At 32.7% G+C, this 19800-nt stretch overlaps 3 protein-coding genes and 1 pseudogene across 3 annotated transcripts; 2 read left to right on the top strand and 2 right to left on the bottom strand.

Annotated features, from left to right (window-relative positions):
* Positions 1-7859: 7859 nt before the first annotated feature.
* On the bottom strand, positions 7860-9388 carry LOC108843094 (probable WRKY transcription factor 26). The gene is made up of 4 exons (XM_018616186.2): positions 9112-9388; positions 8405-8922; positions 8207-8335; positions 7860-8129 (listed from the first exon to the last, which is right to left on the bottom strand). Exons 1-4 carry the CDS (start codon positions 9256-9258, stop codon positions 7958-7960), a joined length of 966 nt encoding a protein of 321 aa, XP_018471688.1. The 5' UTR covers positions 9259-9388; the 3' UTR covers positions 7860-7957.
* A 2602-nt stretch (positions 9389-11990) lies between these two features.
* LOC108843096 (40S ribosomal protein S4-1) lies at positions 11991-13624 on the bottom strand. The gene is made up of 5 exons (XM_018616187.2): positions 13505-13624; positions 13145-13222; positions 12861-13041; positions 12681-12778; positions 11991-12605 (listed from the first exon to the last, which is right to left on the bottom strand). The coding sequence occupies exons 1-5, from the start codon at positions 13505-13507 to the stop codon at positions 12177-12179; spliced, it is 789 nt and encodes a 262-aa protein (XP_018471689.2). The 5' UTR covers positions 13508-13624; the 3' UTR covers positions 11991-12176.
* A 596-nt stretch (positions 13625-14220) lies between these two features.
* Positions 14221-15919, top strand: LOC108843093 (CBL-interacting serine/threonine-protein kinase 2-like). The gene is made up of 2 exons (XM_018616185.2): positions 14221-14347; positions 14436-15919. Exon 2 carries the CDS (start codon positions 14437-14439, stop codon positions 15763-15765), a length of 1329 nt encoding a protein of 442 aa, XP_018471687.1. The 5' UTR covers positions 14221-14347; position 14436; the 3' UTR covers positions 15766-15919.
* Positions 15920-17993: 2074 nt separating this feature from the next.
* Positions 17994-19103, top strand: LOC108841041 (protein MAINTENANCE OF PSII UNDER HIGH LIGHT 1-like; annotated as a pseudogene).
* The last annotated feature ends 697 nt before the right edge of the window (positions 19104-19800 follow it).

The following is a 19800-nucleotide window of genomic DNA, read 5'->3' as shown; positions in this document are numbered from 1 at the left end:
AATTATATATTTGTCTTATATGTATAAACACATATTCATCATATTCACACATACTCATGTACAACAACAACCTTATAACTAAAAACAATTATGTTAGCATCATAAGATGTAATAACGATGATAAAAAATTGAGTTGTATAAAGAAATTTAAAGAAAATACTCATGTAATACATTTCACATAAATACTATTGTGTTTTGTAAAAATAATATGTGGAAGTTAAATCTAAATATAGATGTGAAATATTTGTACCTTTTTGTCATAATTGTTTAACATACAATTATATATTAAAAAGGAAAGTTAGTTAATTATAAGAAATTAATAAGAGTACTTTTACAATTTTCTTTAGTTTAGACTTTTAAAAGGAATATTAGTTATTTAATAGTTAGTTTTTATTAAATCACTTATTGTATTTGTTGGATTTTATAATTCGTTTTTGTTTAATATTTGTTTTTTGAAAGTTAATATTTATCTTTTATCATTCTCTTTCTTTAATATCTTTAAAAACAAAATTATAAAAAAACATTTTAAAAAAATTATTTTCAAATAGCTTTTTACAATTATTATTTGGACAAGACTTAGGTTCACCCCCTATGGTGAACCTTTAAATTCACCACTCCCCTTAAAACCAATCAAAATGCTATGTAGATAATTAAATAAAAATATTAAATTATTAAAAAAAATAGTTAAAAAGAAAAAAGTCAATTTTAATGATGCAAACTAAATCCTAAACCCTAAATCATAAATTCTAAACCAAATATATACCCTAAACCCAAATTTTATACCCTAAACCCAAACCATATACCCTAAACTCAAATTCTAAACCTTAAACCCAAATCATAAACCTTAAATTCAAACCCTATACTCTAAATCGATCATATATCTTATACCCTAAACTCAAATCCTATACCCTAAACCCAAATCTTTTACCCTAAACTCAAACCGTATACCTTAAACCTAAATTCTACACCTTAAACCCAAACCCTAAACTTAAAGATTTGGATTTAGGATTTACGATTTGGGTTTAGGGTATAAGATCTGGGTTTAGGGTATATGGTTTGGGTTTAGGGTATAGGATTTAGGTTTAGGGTATAGGATATAGGATGAGTTTAGGGTATAGCGTTTGGATTTAGGGTTTAGAATTTGGATTTTGGATATATGGTTTGGGTTTAGGGTATAGGTTTTGGTTTAGAATTTAAATTTAAGGTTTAGTGTTTAGTTAACGTCATTAAAATTAACGTTATTTCTTTTTTTTTTAACTATTTTTAAATAATTTAACATTTTTTTGTTTAATTATCTACATGACATTTTGATTGGTTTTGAGGTAAGTGGTGAATTTAAAGGTTCACCATAGGGGGTGGACTTAAGTCTTGTCCTTATTATTTTGTTTAGGCTTTAAAAAATAAATTACGATCAATTTTTTTTAACAATATGTAATTGTAAAAAACAATATAATAGTAATTTTTATAAAATTCTAAAAAGAACCATAAAAGCCTATTTTTTTAATGAATTCTTTTTCTAAACCTCTTTTAAATCATAAATGAAAAAGGATTGTATCGTTTTTAACACATGTCACAATTTTTTAAAAAAAATATTAGCAAAGAAATAATTACTTTAAAATATATTTTTACAATTAGTTTCTTGTTTAGAATTTTTAGAAAAATGAAAATTACTATCAAATATATTTAAAAATATATAATGTAAAATACTAAAATGGTAATTTTGTAACTTTCCTTTTTTAAAATACGAAATCTTAAAATATAACTTTAAAAGACTATTTTTATAATGAAAATTTTCCTTTTTCTTAATCTCTTTTAAATCCTTAAAAAAGAATTGTATCATATTTTGATACATGTTACAATCTTAAAAATTTATTGACACATATCACAATCAATAAATTAAAATTACTATCAAATATTTTTAACAATATATAATATAAAAATGATAATTTTGTAAATTTTCATTTTCTAAAAATACCAATTCATAAATTGAACTTTAAAAGACTATTTTTGTAATGAGATTTTTTTTCTCTTAATCTCTTTTAAATCCAAAAAAAAAATTGTATCATATTTTTGATACATGTCATAATCTTAAAAAAAAATTAACACATGTAACAATTGTGTTAATTAGTAATTTTGAAAAACTAAGCTTTATATAATAAGATTAAATATATTTCCCATATTTGTTATCATATTACGGCTACAATTGTTGGATTTACTCTTTTTATCTCTTGAAGTTTTATTAAACTTTTGAGCCAAACTGATACAAAGTTGAAGAACAAAGAACAATTTCCAGAAACTTAAACGGGCATCCCCAGAGACAATGCCTTCATTTAGAGAAACATAAAAATACAAAGAGAATCCGGTAAAAACTTAAAACCAATCAAGTTTATTACCCAAACAGAAAACAACATCAAGTAGATTAAGCTTAAACAAGAGACACAAGTCGGCTAAGACCATTTTCATTGTAAAACTCTTTTTGTACTTTAAAATAGAATAATTTCATAATAGAATTGGGTTTTACTAACTCTAACTCTACTTCATGAGTAAAAATATAATTCCATTTATTAAGTAAATTCATTCTTACTCTTGTCAAGTAGAAAATAAAATGGGATTAGAGTATCTCTTATTTCAAACTTTATTTTGCATTAAAATATGAAGTAGAGTTAGAAATGCTCTTGGAACAAAACAAACCACCAGGCTTTATTCTTTTTTTTTTTTGACAGGAATAAATTACTCTAACGTGATTCCACCGATTCGGAAAGCCAAACCGGAGGTATCGAATCGACATATAACATTGCTGAAGGTGAACTCCTTGCCCCATGAGCAAGCTTGTCCGCCATTGTATTTTGCGCCCTTGGAATATGTCTGATCTTGAAATTAGGGAAGAAAGTCTTACTTCGGCGAAATTCCTCCATGTGCGTAGTAAATGCTGGTCATTCTTCGGGTGTAGACACCATCGTCACCAATTGAGAACAATCCGTAGCAAAAACCACATCTGAGAACTGCAGGGTCTTCATGCACTCCATTGCTCAAATCAGCGCTTCACATTCTGCATGTAAAGGAGATAGACTACGTCGGAGATTCATTGCCCCCATCATCTTGTCTTCTGAGTTTATCTGTCGGCAGTACCATCCCTGTCCAGTAAACACATCTTGTTCCTTCTAAGATCCATCGACAAAACATACCCTGGTTGATCCTAAAGTTTGCCAATCGGTGGGAGGCTGAACATTTCCAGTAGGAGGCGGTACCAATAATTGTGCCTCTGTCCATAGGATTTCCTCAAGATCCGCTATCCGCAATATCTCCTGGGAATTCCCATTCCTATTTGTATAGATCTTGTTATTTCTGTTCTTCCAAATATACCACATAATCCAAGGAAAATAGTTTGAATCTACTTCTTTCGGTAGCCTCCAAAATAAGTAATCCAGACTTGTAAAAACTAATGTTGAGGGAAAAACTCCCGGGGGAGACGGGATCCTTGATAAAGCCCATGTTTGTAAGGCTGGTGGGCACTCAAAAAGTACATGATGCACTGTTTCTTCCTCAGCTCCACAAATGTTGCATCTAAGATCACATTAATTACCACGTGTCTTTAAATTTTTTAACACTGGTAATGTTCCAGATAGTACTTGCCAAATGAAATGCCGCAATTTTGGCGAGCAATTTAGTTTCCAGGAGAAAACCAATAAAGGTTTTATATTTGGTCCGAAAGGTGTTATCTTTGGTTCTCTATTTGGGTATATAGTTTCCGTTCGAAATCCTGATTTCACCGAATATTTTCCAGATTCTGTAAACGCCCATCCATTTGTGTCAGGCCGTTGATTTCGGCTAAGTGCCATACCTCTGATGATTTTAACATCGTCCGGGTGTATGTATGCGTTGAGCAGGTTTTCATTCCAAGACCTGTCAATTGGATTGATGAGATCCGCCACCGTTAAAGATGGATTTAAAAATTGAACAAGATTTTTTTGTTGTGCTGATCTCGGACGAGGAGCAGGAATCCAGGAGTCATTCCAAACGAAAATCGATTGGACTTTATTCATAAGTATGTTTTCTTTTATACTTTATGTGGACTCCAATGATGTAATATTTGTATTTTAATTTTCTGCATACGAAAATTCATATGGATATCCAAAATATTAATTTAAGTTGCCAACATATTAGCTTATAAATATCCTACATTATCTTAGGCTTGATAGCATCTCTTGTAAAAGTTTGATATTTTAATGTGTGTTTTGTTCTCGTTTAATACAACTATGTAAATGTAGCTCGAACTCAATAATTTTGTTTATATTTCCTTTTTGCAAGAAATTTGTTATGATATTTATCACCAACAATACTAAGAGCAAGTTGTTTCATAAAAGGAAAATCTATTGATTAAGAAAGAGACAAATCACATTGAGAGTGAACTTTGTTTTATGTATTTATTGCACCTATATAAATAATTAGATAGATAAATGAAGAAACGTAACCATCTGAACAGGCCCAATGGACCACTCCCTACTTCACATAAGGTAAACCAGGCTCTGTTCACGTGCTTCACGTGCATCTCTCTGCTGTCTCCTTTCTGCCGTCTCAATTACACACTTCAGGACAGTGATCTCTATCCAGTCCCAGCTACACGACTGTCTTACTTATTTAGTATTTTCACATTTCTCTTCCTTTTCTTCTTTTGGGGTTGGATTATATAATTTATGATACAATAATTTGAATAAGGTTGCAAATCCTATCCACGTGCTTGTGACTCCTCGATTCAACCAGATAAAAAAAATTTCAAAAAAAAAAAATAAGGTTGCAAATCAAAGAAATGACCCAGCAAGTGAAGTAACATGCATCAACAAATAACTTGATGCTCTCTCAATATAACAACGTTTGATTTTTGGTTATTTCATGCTTAATTGTATATACTTTTGTAGCTACTTCTTAGAAACAAATATTATTGGGAAAAAACAAATAGACGTAAATACATAATCATCGTGTAGCGATCTTAGGAGTGGATACTTTGGTTATTTTATCGGTTTGGTTTAAGTTTGGTTCATTTTGGTTAATTCGGTGCTATAATTCTTTCAACCAAAGCAAACCATAATTACTATACTTTGGTTTAGATCGGTTTTGGTTTTGTTTGTATTCGGTTTGGTTTATGTTTCGGGATCGGTTCAATTGGATTTCTCTAATTTAGTTCTTTTAAGAGACCTCATATTTTAAAACATAAATGCGATCATGAAATCATAATATTGGTGACGGTAAAAAACTAAATTATATTAATTAAATCCAATATAAAATGCAAAACATTTATAAGAACATAATTAAATTAAAGTTAACTACAATTAATATTTTTTTTAAAACATCGTTAATAATGCATCTTACAAATAAACTATGTAAATTAAATCTAATATAAAACTAAAAGAAAAGTTTAACAAACCACAAAAAATTTATAAGAACAGAAAATTAAAAAAACAATTATAACAAAAGCATATTGTATAAGGTTCGGTTTAATTCAGTTCGGTTTGGATCGGTTTCGATTTGGTTAGTTTGGGTTAAAAAATTTTAAACCAAACTATTTGATAATAAACTTTGGTTCGGTTTGGACCGGTTTTGGTTTGATTGGTTCGGTTCGACTCGAACACCTCTGGTTGCGATATCTTTTTCAAAAAATAAAGAATACAAGTATAAAATTATTGCCTTCCGACTTTTTTCTGAAAAAAAAACAAATTTCTATTATATTACATTTAATGTAATGATACATGTCAGAATGTATATCATTTGAGATATTTCGTGAAAATGTATTTTGTACGTTTCCGAAGAAGATGATACAAAAACCGGAAACTTAGAAAGGTAAATTCCAAAATCCATTTTCCCGTAAATATATTTCTCTATCCCAAGCATACATGGTCGAACACTGATACACATATAATTACAAGTAAAATTTGTTCAAATCATGTAAGACTCTCTACTCTACAATTGATTGAAGTTAATAAACACTCAATCTCTCTCACTAACAAAATTCATATTGAAGCACTGTACATGTTTAACAAGATAACAAGATGACACTTTGTTACGCCTTATCAACAATATTGGAGTAGATAAACGTATCTTGTGGTCAAACAAATGACTTAATTAGATGATGAGTATTGAAATGACATAAGCATGTCTTATAGGATCAAAAACAAGATCGTTCCAAATACAACAAAATGTGGTCACACAGTATGGTCGCAATCAATTGTTTAACCTAGTGAGTTTGGAGTTAGGTCATAAAATAGACACACACACATATATAAATATATATATATATATATAACTATCATATATGTTTCTCACTAGACCCAATCTTTCAAAACTTGTATTTTTCTGAAACGACAACGTGGAGATTGTATTTTTCCTTAATTTAACTTTATGCTTACGTAAGAGATGACTTGTATTGTTTATACCTCCGGTCGTTTTGTCTTTTCCATCGTCTTTGTCTTCAACGTAAAACTAAATTGTAAATGGCCAGAGATTGCGTCGAGGAAAGGGTTATTACATAATTATTTTAAATGATTTCTTGAGTCTCGATCCATTGGATTTTACAGATACTATGATATCAGTTTCTAAATATTTAAATTTATTTGCTATTTAATTTGGATCGTTGTAGCAAAAAAATCTACTCATCTATTTTTATATGTAAGTTTTGGTATTTCCTATGAAGCATTTACACAATGCATTTGAGCTTGATTTAGAGTGATTTTACTTTGTTTCTTCACGGGCCTTAAGAAACATGGGTATTTTGTATAAGTGGATTGGAATCAGGCCCATGAGCCTTCGAAAATTGGGGTAGCTGTAGAAAAAGTTGGAAATTTTAATCTCCAATGGGTCTTTTAATACTTTTTTTATGGGCATATATTGTTCCACTGGTGATTAGGCTTAAGAGGGGGCTTCACAAGATTGAGTCTGTGATTGGACCTCAATCAACGGTTTCCGAGATAGTTTGTAGCTTGATCATTAGATTGATTCTGTGATTGGACCTCAATCAACGGCTTCCGAGATAGTTTGTAGCTTGATCATATCATATTTCTTATGCTGATTTACAGTCTTATCTAAATAACTTATTATCATGACAGGAAAATAACCAGTCTGAGGTTGAAAGGCGTGCAGACTTCTTGAATATGATGAAAGGTTTTGTTGATTGATTAGAGTTATTGAGTGAATGCTTGAAAAGTTGGCTGTATGTATCTGCTCTCTTGCATGGTGGTGAATGCATTATGCAGAGAAACATGGATTTGTGTAATAACCGCATGAGAACAGAGTCGTTGGATTTTGATGTGTAGGTTGAATATGCAGAGATGATGGCTAATGCGTGGGCAAAGGTTGCAGAGAAGATGCGTCAATACCACAGAGAGCAGCATGTAATGTAATCTTATTTATTCTTCACTCATGGTTTTGGTTTTGGGGTTTAAACCATTTTTACATTTGTGATAAAAGAATGAAAAAAACTTTTTGAATATACCAGTCTATTCTGGGTCACAAGCGACTTCGATAAAGATAAAGAACAATGAAACGAAAATTATATGTAAATGCAAGAAAAAACCATCTTAGGCTCTAACGCGTGACATTGAGTCAGTTTGGTTAAAGAAGTTGAAAAGACCAGATCTAATGGTTTCTTGTTCCTCAAGAAACAAATCTTCCGGTGCACCAAACGCACCGTGGATGGCCACAACACACAGCCATCATCCCAAGGGCCAGAGTAGACATCAAAGGCGATCCAACGCTTGTCATGAACATCACCACCACAGTACAAAGACAGAGGTCAGAAGTTGAAGTGGGAAGAAGAGGAGAAGCCATTGAAACAGATCTAGGTTTTAGACAAAGTCAAAGAAGCGACGAAAGTGAATGGCCCTTTACTTCAAAATGTCAGCTTAATAGCATGTGCCTTTTTGTGTGTGTTTATTACATCATTTGCCAAACATAACGTTCTGAAAAACTAAAAGCTAACACAATCTGCCATGCTGAGGTGTGATATCTTTCTTTGGGTTGGGGGGATGTGGTGGTTATGCTTTCCTTCGTAAGTGGTGATCACTGACTTTGCGTCATGGAATGCTCTCTCCACTTGCTTCCTTACGCAACATCCTGTGAATGTGCACTTGTAATAGCTCCTGCGTGCATCACACGTTTATTAGGTCAAAAAAAGCCTCCTTGTAACTCTCAAGAGAACAAAGAAAAGAAAACAGACCTTGGATTTGGATTGCCTTTAACGACTTTCTGACCATACTTTCTCCATCTGTAACCATCGTCAAGGATGTCTATATCACTTGTTGTCTGAACCACCACTCTTGGCTCCTTCACAGCCTCTTCTCTTTTCCTGCATTAACACAAACAATCAACGTCACATCTCACTGTTTCCTCACTTTTGACATATGACTCTGCATACCCTCTTTTGGCATCTACTACGTTATCTTCACCAGCACCACTCTGATGAGAACTGACGTCACTTGTTGCCGCAGTGGAAGCTGACCTTCTTGTTGATTCGGGTTTGGGATGGTTGTGGCTTCCTTTATAGACAATCTCAGTGACATGACCCTTCAGAAGAGACGTCTCCACTTTCTTCTTTGTGACGCAGTTTGGATAAGTGCATCTGAAGTAACTCCTAGGGTTTTCGCTTCCTTTGACTTGCTTCTGTCCGTATTTACGCCAGTTGTATCCATCTTCAGAGGTTTTGTTACCAGACTCATGAACTTTGGGTACATTCACTTGAGTTGAGGTCTCATCTCCTGTCTGAAAATGAGATATGAACAAAAGAGGAGATGTCTGGTTGGTATTGAATGCAAAATCAAACTGCTTCTCCTTCCCATCTTCAGCTTTGATTTCATTCTGGTCGATGAGCAAACCGTTGCTCTTCCAGTTTAGAGACTTCAAAGGAAAAGTGCCTGTCGTTGGAGATGGCAAAACCTGTGGTTTCAGGAAGAAACATGGTAAAACTTCAAGAAAAGAGACAGAAGACAAGAGTAATGAACCAGACAAGACTAAAAAGAACAGGAAAGTTCACTTACATTAACTTGTTCAACAATTCCAAGAAAAAGGCAAATCCGTTCTTAAAAAGTCAAATGAGAAAAAATGAATAGTCAACTGATAACATACGTTGGAGGAAGTGAAGAGAAGAGGAGAGTCAAGAAGGTCGGCTTGAGTAAGACCAGGAGGCAAAGAGAAGTAGGAAGAGAGAGGAAGTGGCGACGGAGTTGCTGATTTGAACTTAGGAACAGATCTTTGCTGGTTGAAAGATCCCATCAATTGTTACTGTATCTGATTCTCTTCTTCTTCCTTTACTGCAGGGGATGAAGTTTCCGGGAATGATATTTTGACTAAGTGAGAGAGGGAAAGACCAAAGCAATTATGAAGGGTTATTACATGTGACTTAGTGTGAAGCGTGTTTAGTTAAAACACCCGAATGTTTTGACTTCTATAAGGCGGCTAACATATTTTGTTTTGTAGCTCCAGAGTCACTGAATGTCACAAACAAATAAAAAAAGATATATTTCATAAATGGACAAACACAAGAATGCAAAGCAAAGCAAAGGAAGGAGTGGTTCATACATAACTTAAGAAACGGTTTGAAAAGATTGGTCATTTTATGTTTGGAGCTTGACTTTGTTGAGTCCACGATAGAATAGAGCCGTCCTTATTAGCCTGGACAGACTACGCATCAAAATCTCACTTTCATAGTTTTCAGTGTACATACTAGACTACAAACACACAGTTCTATGGTCAAATAGCCGTTTACACGATAAATAGGTTAAAACCGAGACATTTTAAAAAAAAAAACTAATTTAAACAGTTTAAATGTGTGTAGACTATTTTAAATTAATTTAAATCAGTCTAAACTAACATAAAATTAATATATATTAAGAAATAATATTAATCTACAAATTTATTTGTTTCTTACTTTCTTATATATAAAAAAATTATATATTCATTAAAATAATATAATATATAAACATAAAAATATATTAATAAATAAATAATTCGTTAACATATAGATTTTATCTTTTTTCTTTTTGAAACACACATAGATTTTGTCTAGAAACCAAATTATCCATCAGTAAAACTTCTAGTTACCAAGCAATCCCCTAGACTATATTTGCGAAGTGATTTTGCCACATGTCGTCTCCACAATCAATTTCACAAAAAATGATGACATGGTTACTAAAATTGATGACATGGCTTATAGTTAAATATGACATGGACAATAAGATTTATTGCTGATATATATTTTTGGTAAACTTTATAAAATATGACAATAATTCATACATTACATTTAATGCCGATTTATATTTTTGGTGAACTTTTTTAAATATGGTAATAACTCATAAATCATCTCTAAAATAAATATATTCAAATATGAATTATAAATTTCGAAATTTTATTTAATTTTACTTTTATAATTATAAAACTTTTATTACTAAAAATTTCAAACTACATCTTTTAAAAAAGTAAATAAAATTTTAATCGTAATATCATTAGTTTCTTTTAGATATCTAAATTTTTTTAAAATATTGTTTAGTTTTAATCTCTATAATATTATTTGAGAAGTCAGTTTCCTATGTGTCGCGGTCGCGTTAATTCTTATGATGGTTAATAACAATATTACTCTTAGTGAATCAAATATATCTATTTGTCATTATTAAAAAGAAAAAAATTCCTTTTTATTTGGGTTTCCTTCTCTAAATAACCTATATAATGAAAAAAAATTGTAAATTTTAAAAACGAAAAATATCTTTTATATATAATGCGATTCATTAAAAGGAAACTTAACAAAATAATTTTGATTTTAGAGTAAATAAATAATTATCCCTTTAAAAGATAATCTTAAACAACATAATATATATTTTAATATAATTATTTTATTTTAATTAATCTATTTCTCAAATTTATTACAAAAAAAAATAAATAACATAACACAAGATATTTTAATGAATAAAAATGCATTTTTTATTTTCTAATTAAGTATCCTTTTATATTTTTCCAAATCAAATATATAATAAAGAAAGTATTTAGAAAATTTATAATGAAAACATTTTTATATGTGATGTAATTTTACAAAAAAAAAAGTTCAGAAAATAGTCTTGACTTTATAAGTTTATAAGTTATTTTTATGCAAATTCGTACCGATCATGACTTTACTTTCTAATTTTTTTTTTTGCAAATTAACATATACCAAATTATAAAAGATAGTAACATACTTACATATCTATGATGAAGAACCAAAGAATACAATTAATTCAATTTGGTTGAGTTAAACTAGAAATAATATATTTTAGTTTGAAGGAATATATGTAACACAATATATCCACAAAATGAGTAATTGGACTAATCTAAATTTTTAATACAAAATCAAACACTTAACTAAATATAATGTATTATTGTTCATATTAATATTTTTATAAATATAAACTATAGAACAATGTAACATACTATTAACTAATATGAGATCTCAATTAATATTATGAATAAATATTAACCAACTATTGCAACTAAGTTATTTTCTATAATTTATACATATGCATGAGGTTTCATAATACTATCGTTGTTATATTAATATCAGTAACTTTGAGTCAATTAAAACTTTAATTTATTTTTACTATTTGATTTTAAAAATAAATTATATTAAATTATACATAATCTTTCTAAAATATATTTACAAATCTAAGGCAATATCAAATTAAATGTAAACAACAAAATTAATCAATATTTTAATCTATAGAATAAACAAATTATGGTTGAATCGGAAAATTAGATATTTTCTTATATATCCAAAATTTTACCTATGATTAAAATAAAATAATATTATTTGAAAAAATTAGCATACTGATTACAATATAAATTACATAATAATTTAAAAATAAAAAAATTATAGTAAACTATTTAATATATTAATTTTATAAATATTTACACCGTGAGATTTACCCTATTGATTCATTGACTTTGCAGCATCGTTTTGAACGTAATACATCTCAAGTCGATGATTTTGAAGAGTAAATTACTATAAAAAAAATATCCATACAAATATTACAAAACTCTCTAAAACGTTCAGCTGTTTTTCTTTTTCTTATGGGGGTTTTGCAAGAAAGAAACATGTAATAGAAAGAAAAAAAACAAACTCAAAACTGAAGCAAGAAGCGAACAAACGGTCTTGAACGATTCAACATCTAAGCAGCTTGCTGAGCCGAAAGCCTCTTCCTAGCTTCCTCAATGATGGTAAGCTTAATACCTTTACCCTTTGGAAGAGACACCCACGGCTTAGTCCCTTTCCCCAGAGTGAACACATTACCCAACCTCGTGGCGAACTCATGCCCCGTCGAGTCTTGGATGTGAATCGTCTCAAAGCTTCCCTTATGCTTCTCACGGTTCTTAATCACACCAACACGCCCTCTGTTTCTACCGCCAGTCACCATCACAACGTTGCCGACGTCGAACTTGATGAACTCGACGATCTTGTTCTCCTCGAGGTCGAGCTTGATGGTGTCGTTCGGTTTGATGAGCGGATCGGGGTAACGGATGGTGCGACCGTCGTAAGTGTTGAGGTAAGGGATTCCCTTTCGTCCGAGCAGGATAGCCCTCACCTTGCAAAGCTTGAACTGCACACAATGAAAACAAGTCAATAACTACACTCATACAGTCAAATTTAAAAAAAAAAAAAAAAAAAAGTATACATTTGCTTCCTCATCTCTGATGGAGTGGAGACGGAAACGTCCCTTGGTGTCGTAAAGAAGACGGAAGCTCTCATTGGTCTTGGGGATGGAGACAACATCTATTTATATCAAAAAATGCAGCTTAGGCTAGTGATCATCATCATATAGGGAATAAACCAAAAAAGAGAGAGAGAGACGTACCCATGAAGCCAGCAGGGTATGTTTTGTCAGTCCTGACTTTACCATCGACTTGGATATGCCTCTGCATGAGGATGGAGATGACTTCACGGTATGTCAAAGCATACTTCAACCTGTTCCTGATGATCAGGACAAGAGGAAGACACTCCCTAGATTTGTGAGGTCCAGAAGACGGCTTGGGAGCCTGAGAAAAAAAAAAGAAACGGCATCATCAACCATTTCAAGACACATAAAGTAATGAATGTGTCTCTCTAATAGGAAGTGATTTGAGACAAAAGAAAACGTACGAAGGCACCACCAAGTTTGTCAAGACCCCAATGATGGGGGGCATTGAGCCTCTTCAGATGCTTCTTCAATCCCCTTGCCTGCAAAATTTTACAATACAAAACAACATTTTCAAAACATACACAAAACCATAGAAACAGAAACAAGTACACTAATTACAGAAACATCACATTTGATATATAGCCTTGTCATAAGGACATTACAGAGTAAAACTAGAGTGGACATTGATCCTAAGACACTAAACAAAACGCCTCATGATTTGAATACACCATTTCTATGGAAAGCTGAGCGATCACTGAACTCAAAAAAAGAGATACAGAGAACACACAAGCTAAGAGTAAAAGGAAGAGATTTGGACTGACCATGTTTGCAGCTGTTGTTTCGGAGCAGACGGCGACTCTCCTTCTTCCTTCCTCAGTGGCGGCAGGCAAGGCAACTCTCGGCTTACTCTGCGTTTTTATATTAAAGAGAAGCAAGAAATAAAAAAAAAAATCTGAAGCCCTAGTTTTCTCCACTAATATAACAGTTGGGCTTATTATTTTGTACAGGCCCATTTTCATCGCTTCTTCGGCCCAAAACGCAAGAATATAATGTTTTCTTTTTAAAATCAATACAGAGAAGCAGAGCTGATGCGTTTAGTCAAAGCCAAAGATGAATACTTTATTTGACCGAATCGGCTTTGTTTTGCAGGATGAACAAGAAGTAAGAGCAACATTGTGAACCATTGTAGGCTAGCAGGAAGCCAGGAACATGAAGAAAGTGAATAAACACGACCATAACAAGAAACAATCCCTATAAGGCATGAACACTACAAGACCATTTAACGTTCTGTTATTTGAGCGCTTTGTATACATTTCTTTTAAGTTTTGTCCGTACAATAGCAGGAGGAGGCAGAGAATGTGTAAAGCAAGTCGTTATAAAACAATATACGTTTATTCTTTTCTCATGTGCGCTTCTTTCTCACGAGTTGACATAACTTAGACTTTGTCTTCCATGTGCGTTAGGTGGACGAGTCCACATGAGAATATATATACACATTTTTCTGTTTTTTTTTTGAATTTGAATGCTTCCTTCCTCGCGTAGGAAACGCAAAAGCACAATTATAAACTAACCAAGACAGATACGAGCATAGGTCAAAGCAGAGATCTCCACGTCTTCTTTTGTCTCTCTGAAAGATAAAGACTCATCTTTACATAGCCGAAGAGGTAACTTGATCCTCCTTCCTCTCCATTAGTCTATATAAAGGTTTTTTTTTGAATCTTGAAGTAAGTTCTGAACCTTTGTGTCGATTAGGATGGAAAACAAACCAAGTATTTTAACCGATAGATACGAGGTTGGGAGACTATTAGGTCAAGGCAACTTCGCAAAGGTGTTCTACGGAAGAAGCATTCACACCAACGAGAGCGTAGCCATCAAGATGATAGACAAGGAAAAAATCAAGAAACCTGTGCACAGCGAGCAGGTCAAGAGAGAGATCTCCGTGATGAGTCTCGCTAAGCACCCAAACATCGTGAATCTCCACGAGGTCATGGCGACGAAAACGAAGATCTACCTCATCCTAGAGTACTGCAAAGGCGGGGAGCTTTTCGATAAGATCACAAAGGAGAAATTGAGCGAGAGAGTTGCTTGGAAGTACTTTTACCAGCTCGTCAACGCGGTTGACTTTTGTCACAGCCGTGGAGTGTATCACCGTGACATCAAGCCGGAGAATCTCTTGCTTGACGAGCACGATAACCTCAAGGTTTCTGATTTTGGTTTAAGCGCGCTTGCGGAGTCTAAAGGGGAAGATGGCTTGCTTCACACGGCTTGTGGTACGCATGCTTATGTCTGTCCTGAGATTGTGAACCGTGAGGCGTATGATGGCACTAAGGCTGATGTTTGGGCTTGTGGGGTTGTCTTGTTTGTTCTTTTGGCTGGTTATCTCCCTTTCTATGACTCTAATCTGATGGATATGTACACGAAGATTGGGAAAGGGCAGTTCAAGTGTCCAAGAGGGTTTCCCGTTGAGGCTAAGAGACTGTTGTGTAAGATGCTGGATCCTAACCATGAGACGAGGATCACCATGTCCAGAATCAAGGAGAGTTCTTGGTTCAGGAAAGGTTTACACTTGAAGCAAAAGAGGCAACAAGCCAGAGAGGTTAATAATAATCCCATGGAAGCTGGTGGTTCAGGTGAAAGCCAAAGCCATGAGTCTCCTCCTCCAAACCTAACAAGCTTGAACGCTTTTGATATTATATCATTGTCATCAGGGTTTGATCTAGGAGGACTGTTCGGAGACGTGTACAAGAAGCAAGAGTCTAAGTTCACGTCTAGAAAGCCTGCTTCAGAGATTATTTGTAAGCTGGAGGAGGTGGCTAAAGGGCTGAAGCTGAAGATAAGAAAGCAAGAGGCAGGGCTGTTTAAACTTGAAGGAGGGAAGGAGGGAAGGAAAGGGAGGTTGTTGATTGATGCGGAGATATTTGAAGTGGCGGAGACGTTTCACCTGGTTGAAGTGAAGAAATGTAGTGGGGATACTGTGGAGTATCAGAAGCTGGTGGAGGAGGATCTTAGGCCTGCTCTGGCGGATATTGTTTGGGTCTGGCAAGGGGAGAAGGAGGATGACGAGCTGGTGTTGCATGGCTAATGGTTTATTTTCATGCATGTATCCATTTGTAGAAAGTTGATTGTTGTAACAAACTAGGAGTGTCCTATAACCTTTTGTTTTGTTTTGTGTGAGCAGTGTTTGTGAATTTACTGAGGTTTGGTCGATTCAGTGGGAGGATGTTACGAATGTGGTATGATTAAGATGCTTAAACCTGGGATTTTTAACCGAACTCGCGAACCGAATTGAAATTCGGTTAGTCAAGTGAAAAGTTTTGGTTCGATTCAGAAGATTTATAAAAAAAACTTTGATTTTGTGTTTGGTTTGGTAATCGGTTAGTTAGAGTTTTCAAAAATAATTATTAATCAAAATTGTGAACCAAACTAACCGAATTATTCAAAATTTTGAACTGAACTAATCGAATAATCCGAATTCAACTGATTTTACCCAAAAGAGATCGTTATTATATTACGCTAAGAACTTCATCCTAAAAACTTTGCAATAAACATTTCCATAAGAAAATCTTAAAATCTGAAGTAAAAAAATGATATTGTTTGATGGCTGAAACACACGGCTGGGACAGTGACTCACTGTCCACTACAAACCATAACTTTGCTTTTTAATTTGACTTTTCACGTAAAATTAACTAGATCTTAATCCGCCCGATTAGGCAGGTCTTTTTTTATGATATATATAAAATTATGAAAAACATAAGGTTAGAGGGTACAACTTCTACTATTTATAGTATACTGTCGTAAATAATATTAGAGGCTGATCTGTGTATCTGTGTGGATATTGGGCGGGTCTTTTTTTTATATATATAGATATATAAATATTTCAGAACTTTAAATTAATTGAACGAAATTGTATTGCTTTTTTTTTATTTTTTAAACTTTGTCTTTCGTAATTGTATTATGTAATCACGCACTTCCTTGAAATATTGGGAGCAAAAGGAAAAATAGATTGAATGTGTCTCACAGCTTATTTATACAGAACTCATAATAGTTTTAAATCTTACCATGCGTATTAAGTGTGTATTTATTTAGTTTTAAATATTTGAGAAATATAAAATTATAAGAAAATGAAAAAAATTGTAAATCATATTTGGTTACCACGGTCTCTCCTAAAAAAAATCAACTTGTATTGATGCGCAGTTGGTTGATATTGTCCAAAAGCAGCCAAAACTTTAAAAGTGTCGATAGTCTTCCACTCTCCAACTGGTAAACCACATTGCATATGATAAATCTGATTTCTTTGGCACGCAGTTGCAATCTTTACATCCTATAAAACAGAAAAAAAAACAGATTTATAAAACAGTAGAATAGAAAAAACTTATAAAACCTTAAATAAACAAAAAGTACAGATTAACTCGAATTTTTCTATATTTTTCTTTTTATAGTTAATATATTATTATATAATAATGTTAATTCATGTATTAATCCGTGGTACACTCGCAATTGATCCACGGTTTATCAGATGACTCGGTGATTTGAAAAGTCATTCAGTTCAATGTCCATATCAGGTTTACAAACATTGATGAAAATATAACGTGATTTGACTGCAATTGATTTTTTAGTATGAAATCTCACTATAGATATTTATATTTTTAAAATATAATAGAGAAAGAAAAAAATCTTAGGACTTTATTTGAAATATACTCCTTAATCAAGGGTAGTTGTTGTCAAAGATAATTATATAAACAAATGTGAAAAATATGTTAAAGATATCACATGTAGATATTTGAGTAGTTTAGATTATGGGGCAAATATATTGAAATAATATATAGGAATTGTAATAATTGAGAAAATATCTTTATGATTATAGGGATTTAAATGGTAATCATAATAAAATAAAAAAATAATTCAGTTTGAAAATATATTATTAATCAAAATTGTGAACCAAACTAACCGAATTATTCAAAATTTTGAACTGAACTATCCGAATTCAACTGATTTTACCCAAAAGAGATCGTTATTATATTACGCTAAGAACTTCATCCTAAAAACCCTGCAATAACATTTCCATAAGAAAATCTTAAAATCTGAAGTAAAAAAATGATATTGTTTGATGGCTGAAACACACGGCTGGGACAGTGACTCACTGTCCACTACAAACCATAACTTTGCTTTTTAATTTGACTTTTCACGTAAAATTAATATATTTACATTACATATTTACAGAGGGAAAAAATAGAACTGAGGGTCCCATGAGGTGGGGGCCCATACAGATGTTTCGTGAGACTTCGTTCAAGTCCGGCTCTGACAGTGAGTATGGAATGGTTAGCTGGAGAGAAGACCAAAGTGGTGGGAACGTTTCCTCCTCGGAAACGTGGTTGGACTGGCTATGTTGAGAAAGATACTGCCGGTCAGACTAATGTTTACTCTATTGAGGTCATATCCAAATCATACCATCCTTTTATTATTATTTTTTAAAAATATTTTCCTTGGTCAGTTTTAGTATGTGTATCGAGGGCAGGCCTTGTTGTAAGAAAGGATCAAAACAGAGAAAAATATTTGGAGAGAAAGCATCACGCGTTGTGATAGTCATTACACTGGTAGTAGAGACATGATAATAAGTATAAATAGGCCAGAGGAAGAAGAGATTATGGCCTTTGACTAGTTTCTTGCTTTGGATCCTTTTGGTTGAGAGTTAGTTAGTTGATCTCTTCAACAGATCTCCAAAAAATAAAGAGAATCTTATGCTTCTTGATCTTATCACTCTAGTGCTATATTTGGTCTCATTTGCTATAGTTTGATGGTGTTCTTCGTCTAGTTCTACTAGTTTCTTCTTACTCCTCACTGGCTTAACACTATTGCTTTATTGCTTATCTTGTTGCTTTTGCAGCCTGCAGTGTATGTTGCAGAGAGTGCAATAAGCTCAGGTACTGCAGGATCTTCATCTGATGGGCCTGAGAACACGGCAGCAATCGTAGGAGGTCTTGCCCTTATCGCAGTCGCTGCGGCTTCCTCTATACTCCTCCAAGTCAGGAAAGACGCCCCTGCTCAACCAAAAGCAGTGGATTATAGTGGACCGTCTCTTAGCTACTAAATCAACAAGTTCAAGCCTTCAGAAATTGTTCAAGCTTCTGCTCCTTCCCTCACGGAAGCTCCACCTAATGTTGCTCAGCAAGAAACCTCACTGCCGGAAAGCATGGCCAGTGAGGCTCAATCTGAGGAGGCGTCTTCTGTTCCTACAACCCAAGGGATTAGCCTAGGATCCCGATATATGCTGTGTAAAGAGGAAGGGAAGCCTATATTGTACCTATAATATTATGCATTTTGTCAAGGTTTTGACCCTTCTAGATGGCTGAGAGTCTTCTAATTTTGTGTTCAAAAATCAAAACGTCCCTGTTTCCAAGGGGATGGGAAAAAATGAACCAAACCAAATAGACACAACCAAATCTAAACCGATCCAAATCAAATCAAAGTATATGTTTAAACCATTTTAAAGATTTATCAAATCCAATGATTTGGTTTTTAAACTGAACCTAACCAAAAAACCAAAATGTTCTTTTAAATAGATTAATTATATATACTAATAAATATTAGTATTTGAGATATTTTACCATTTGATGTAAATAGTTAAACATAATTTTATACATTTTAATTTATGAATATAAGGAACACAACTAAAATGAAATAAAATATAAATCTCATAAACTAACACCAAAACTGAAAAATTTATATTGTTTGAAACTAATAATATAAAATTACTAGATTACATCATCTATATTTTCATTGTAGTATTTGATTTTACGTTTAAATATGAAGAAAATAATTATTTAATGTCAAATAACAATTTGTTTTATATTTTATGATATATTTTGTAATTGAACTACAACTAAACTAAAAAAACAATTTGATTGAACCGAACAGACACAAACTAACTAAGTAAAACTGAATCGAATATAAACCAAACTAAAATTAAACTGAACACAAACTAAATCACACTAAAATCGATCCAAACCAAACACAAACCTAACCATACTAAGACCAAACGAAATCAAACACAAACTAAGCTAATTTTGATTGATTTTGGTTACCAAATAAACCAAACTGAATCCAAATTTAAACCGAA

The sequence above is a fragment of the Raphanus sativus genome, chromosome 2, assembly GCF_000801105.2.
Source record: "Raphanus sativus cultivar WK10039 chromosome 2, ASM80110v3, whole genome shotgun sequence".
Classification (NCBI taxonomy): Eukaryota; Viridiplantae; Streptophyta; class Magnoliopsida; order Brassicales; family Brassicaceae; genus Raphanus; species Raphanus sativus.
Note: the sequence above shows the minus strand (reverse complement) of the source record. Positions and strands in the feature narration are given on the sequence as shown.

Coding starts and splice junctions, on each gene's coding strand:
- LOC108843093 (XM_018616185.2), top strand. CDS start 14,437: ATGGAAAACAAACCAAGTATTTTAACCGATAGATACGAGGTTGGGAGA.
- LOC108843094 (XM_018616186.2), bottom strand. CDS start 9,258: ATGGGATCTTTCAACCAGCAAAGATCTGTTCCTAAGTTCAAATCAGCA. Junction 8,336..8,404: donor GTAGTAGATGCCAAAAGAGG/GTATGCAGAGTC, acceptor GTGTTAATGCAG/GAAAAGAGAAGAGGCTGTGA. Junction 8,130..8,206: donor AAAGGCAATCCAAATCCAAG/GTCTGTTTTCTT, acceptor TGATGCACGCAG/GAGCTATTACAAGTGCACAT.
- LOC108843096 (XM_018616187.2), bottom strand. Junction 13,042..13,144: donor ACAAACTTGGTGGTGCCTTC/GTACGTTTTCTT, acceptor TTTTTTTCTCAG/GCTCCCAAGCCGTCTTCTGG. Junction 12,779..12,860: donor ATACCCTGCTGGCTTCATGG/GTACGTCTCTCT, acceptor TGATATAAATAG/ATGTTGTCTCCATCCCCAAG.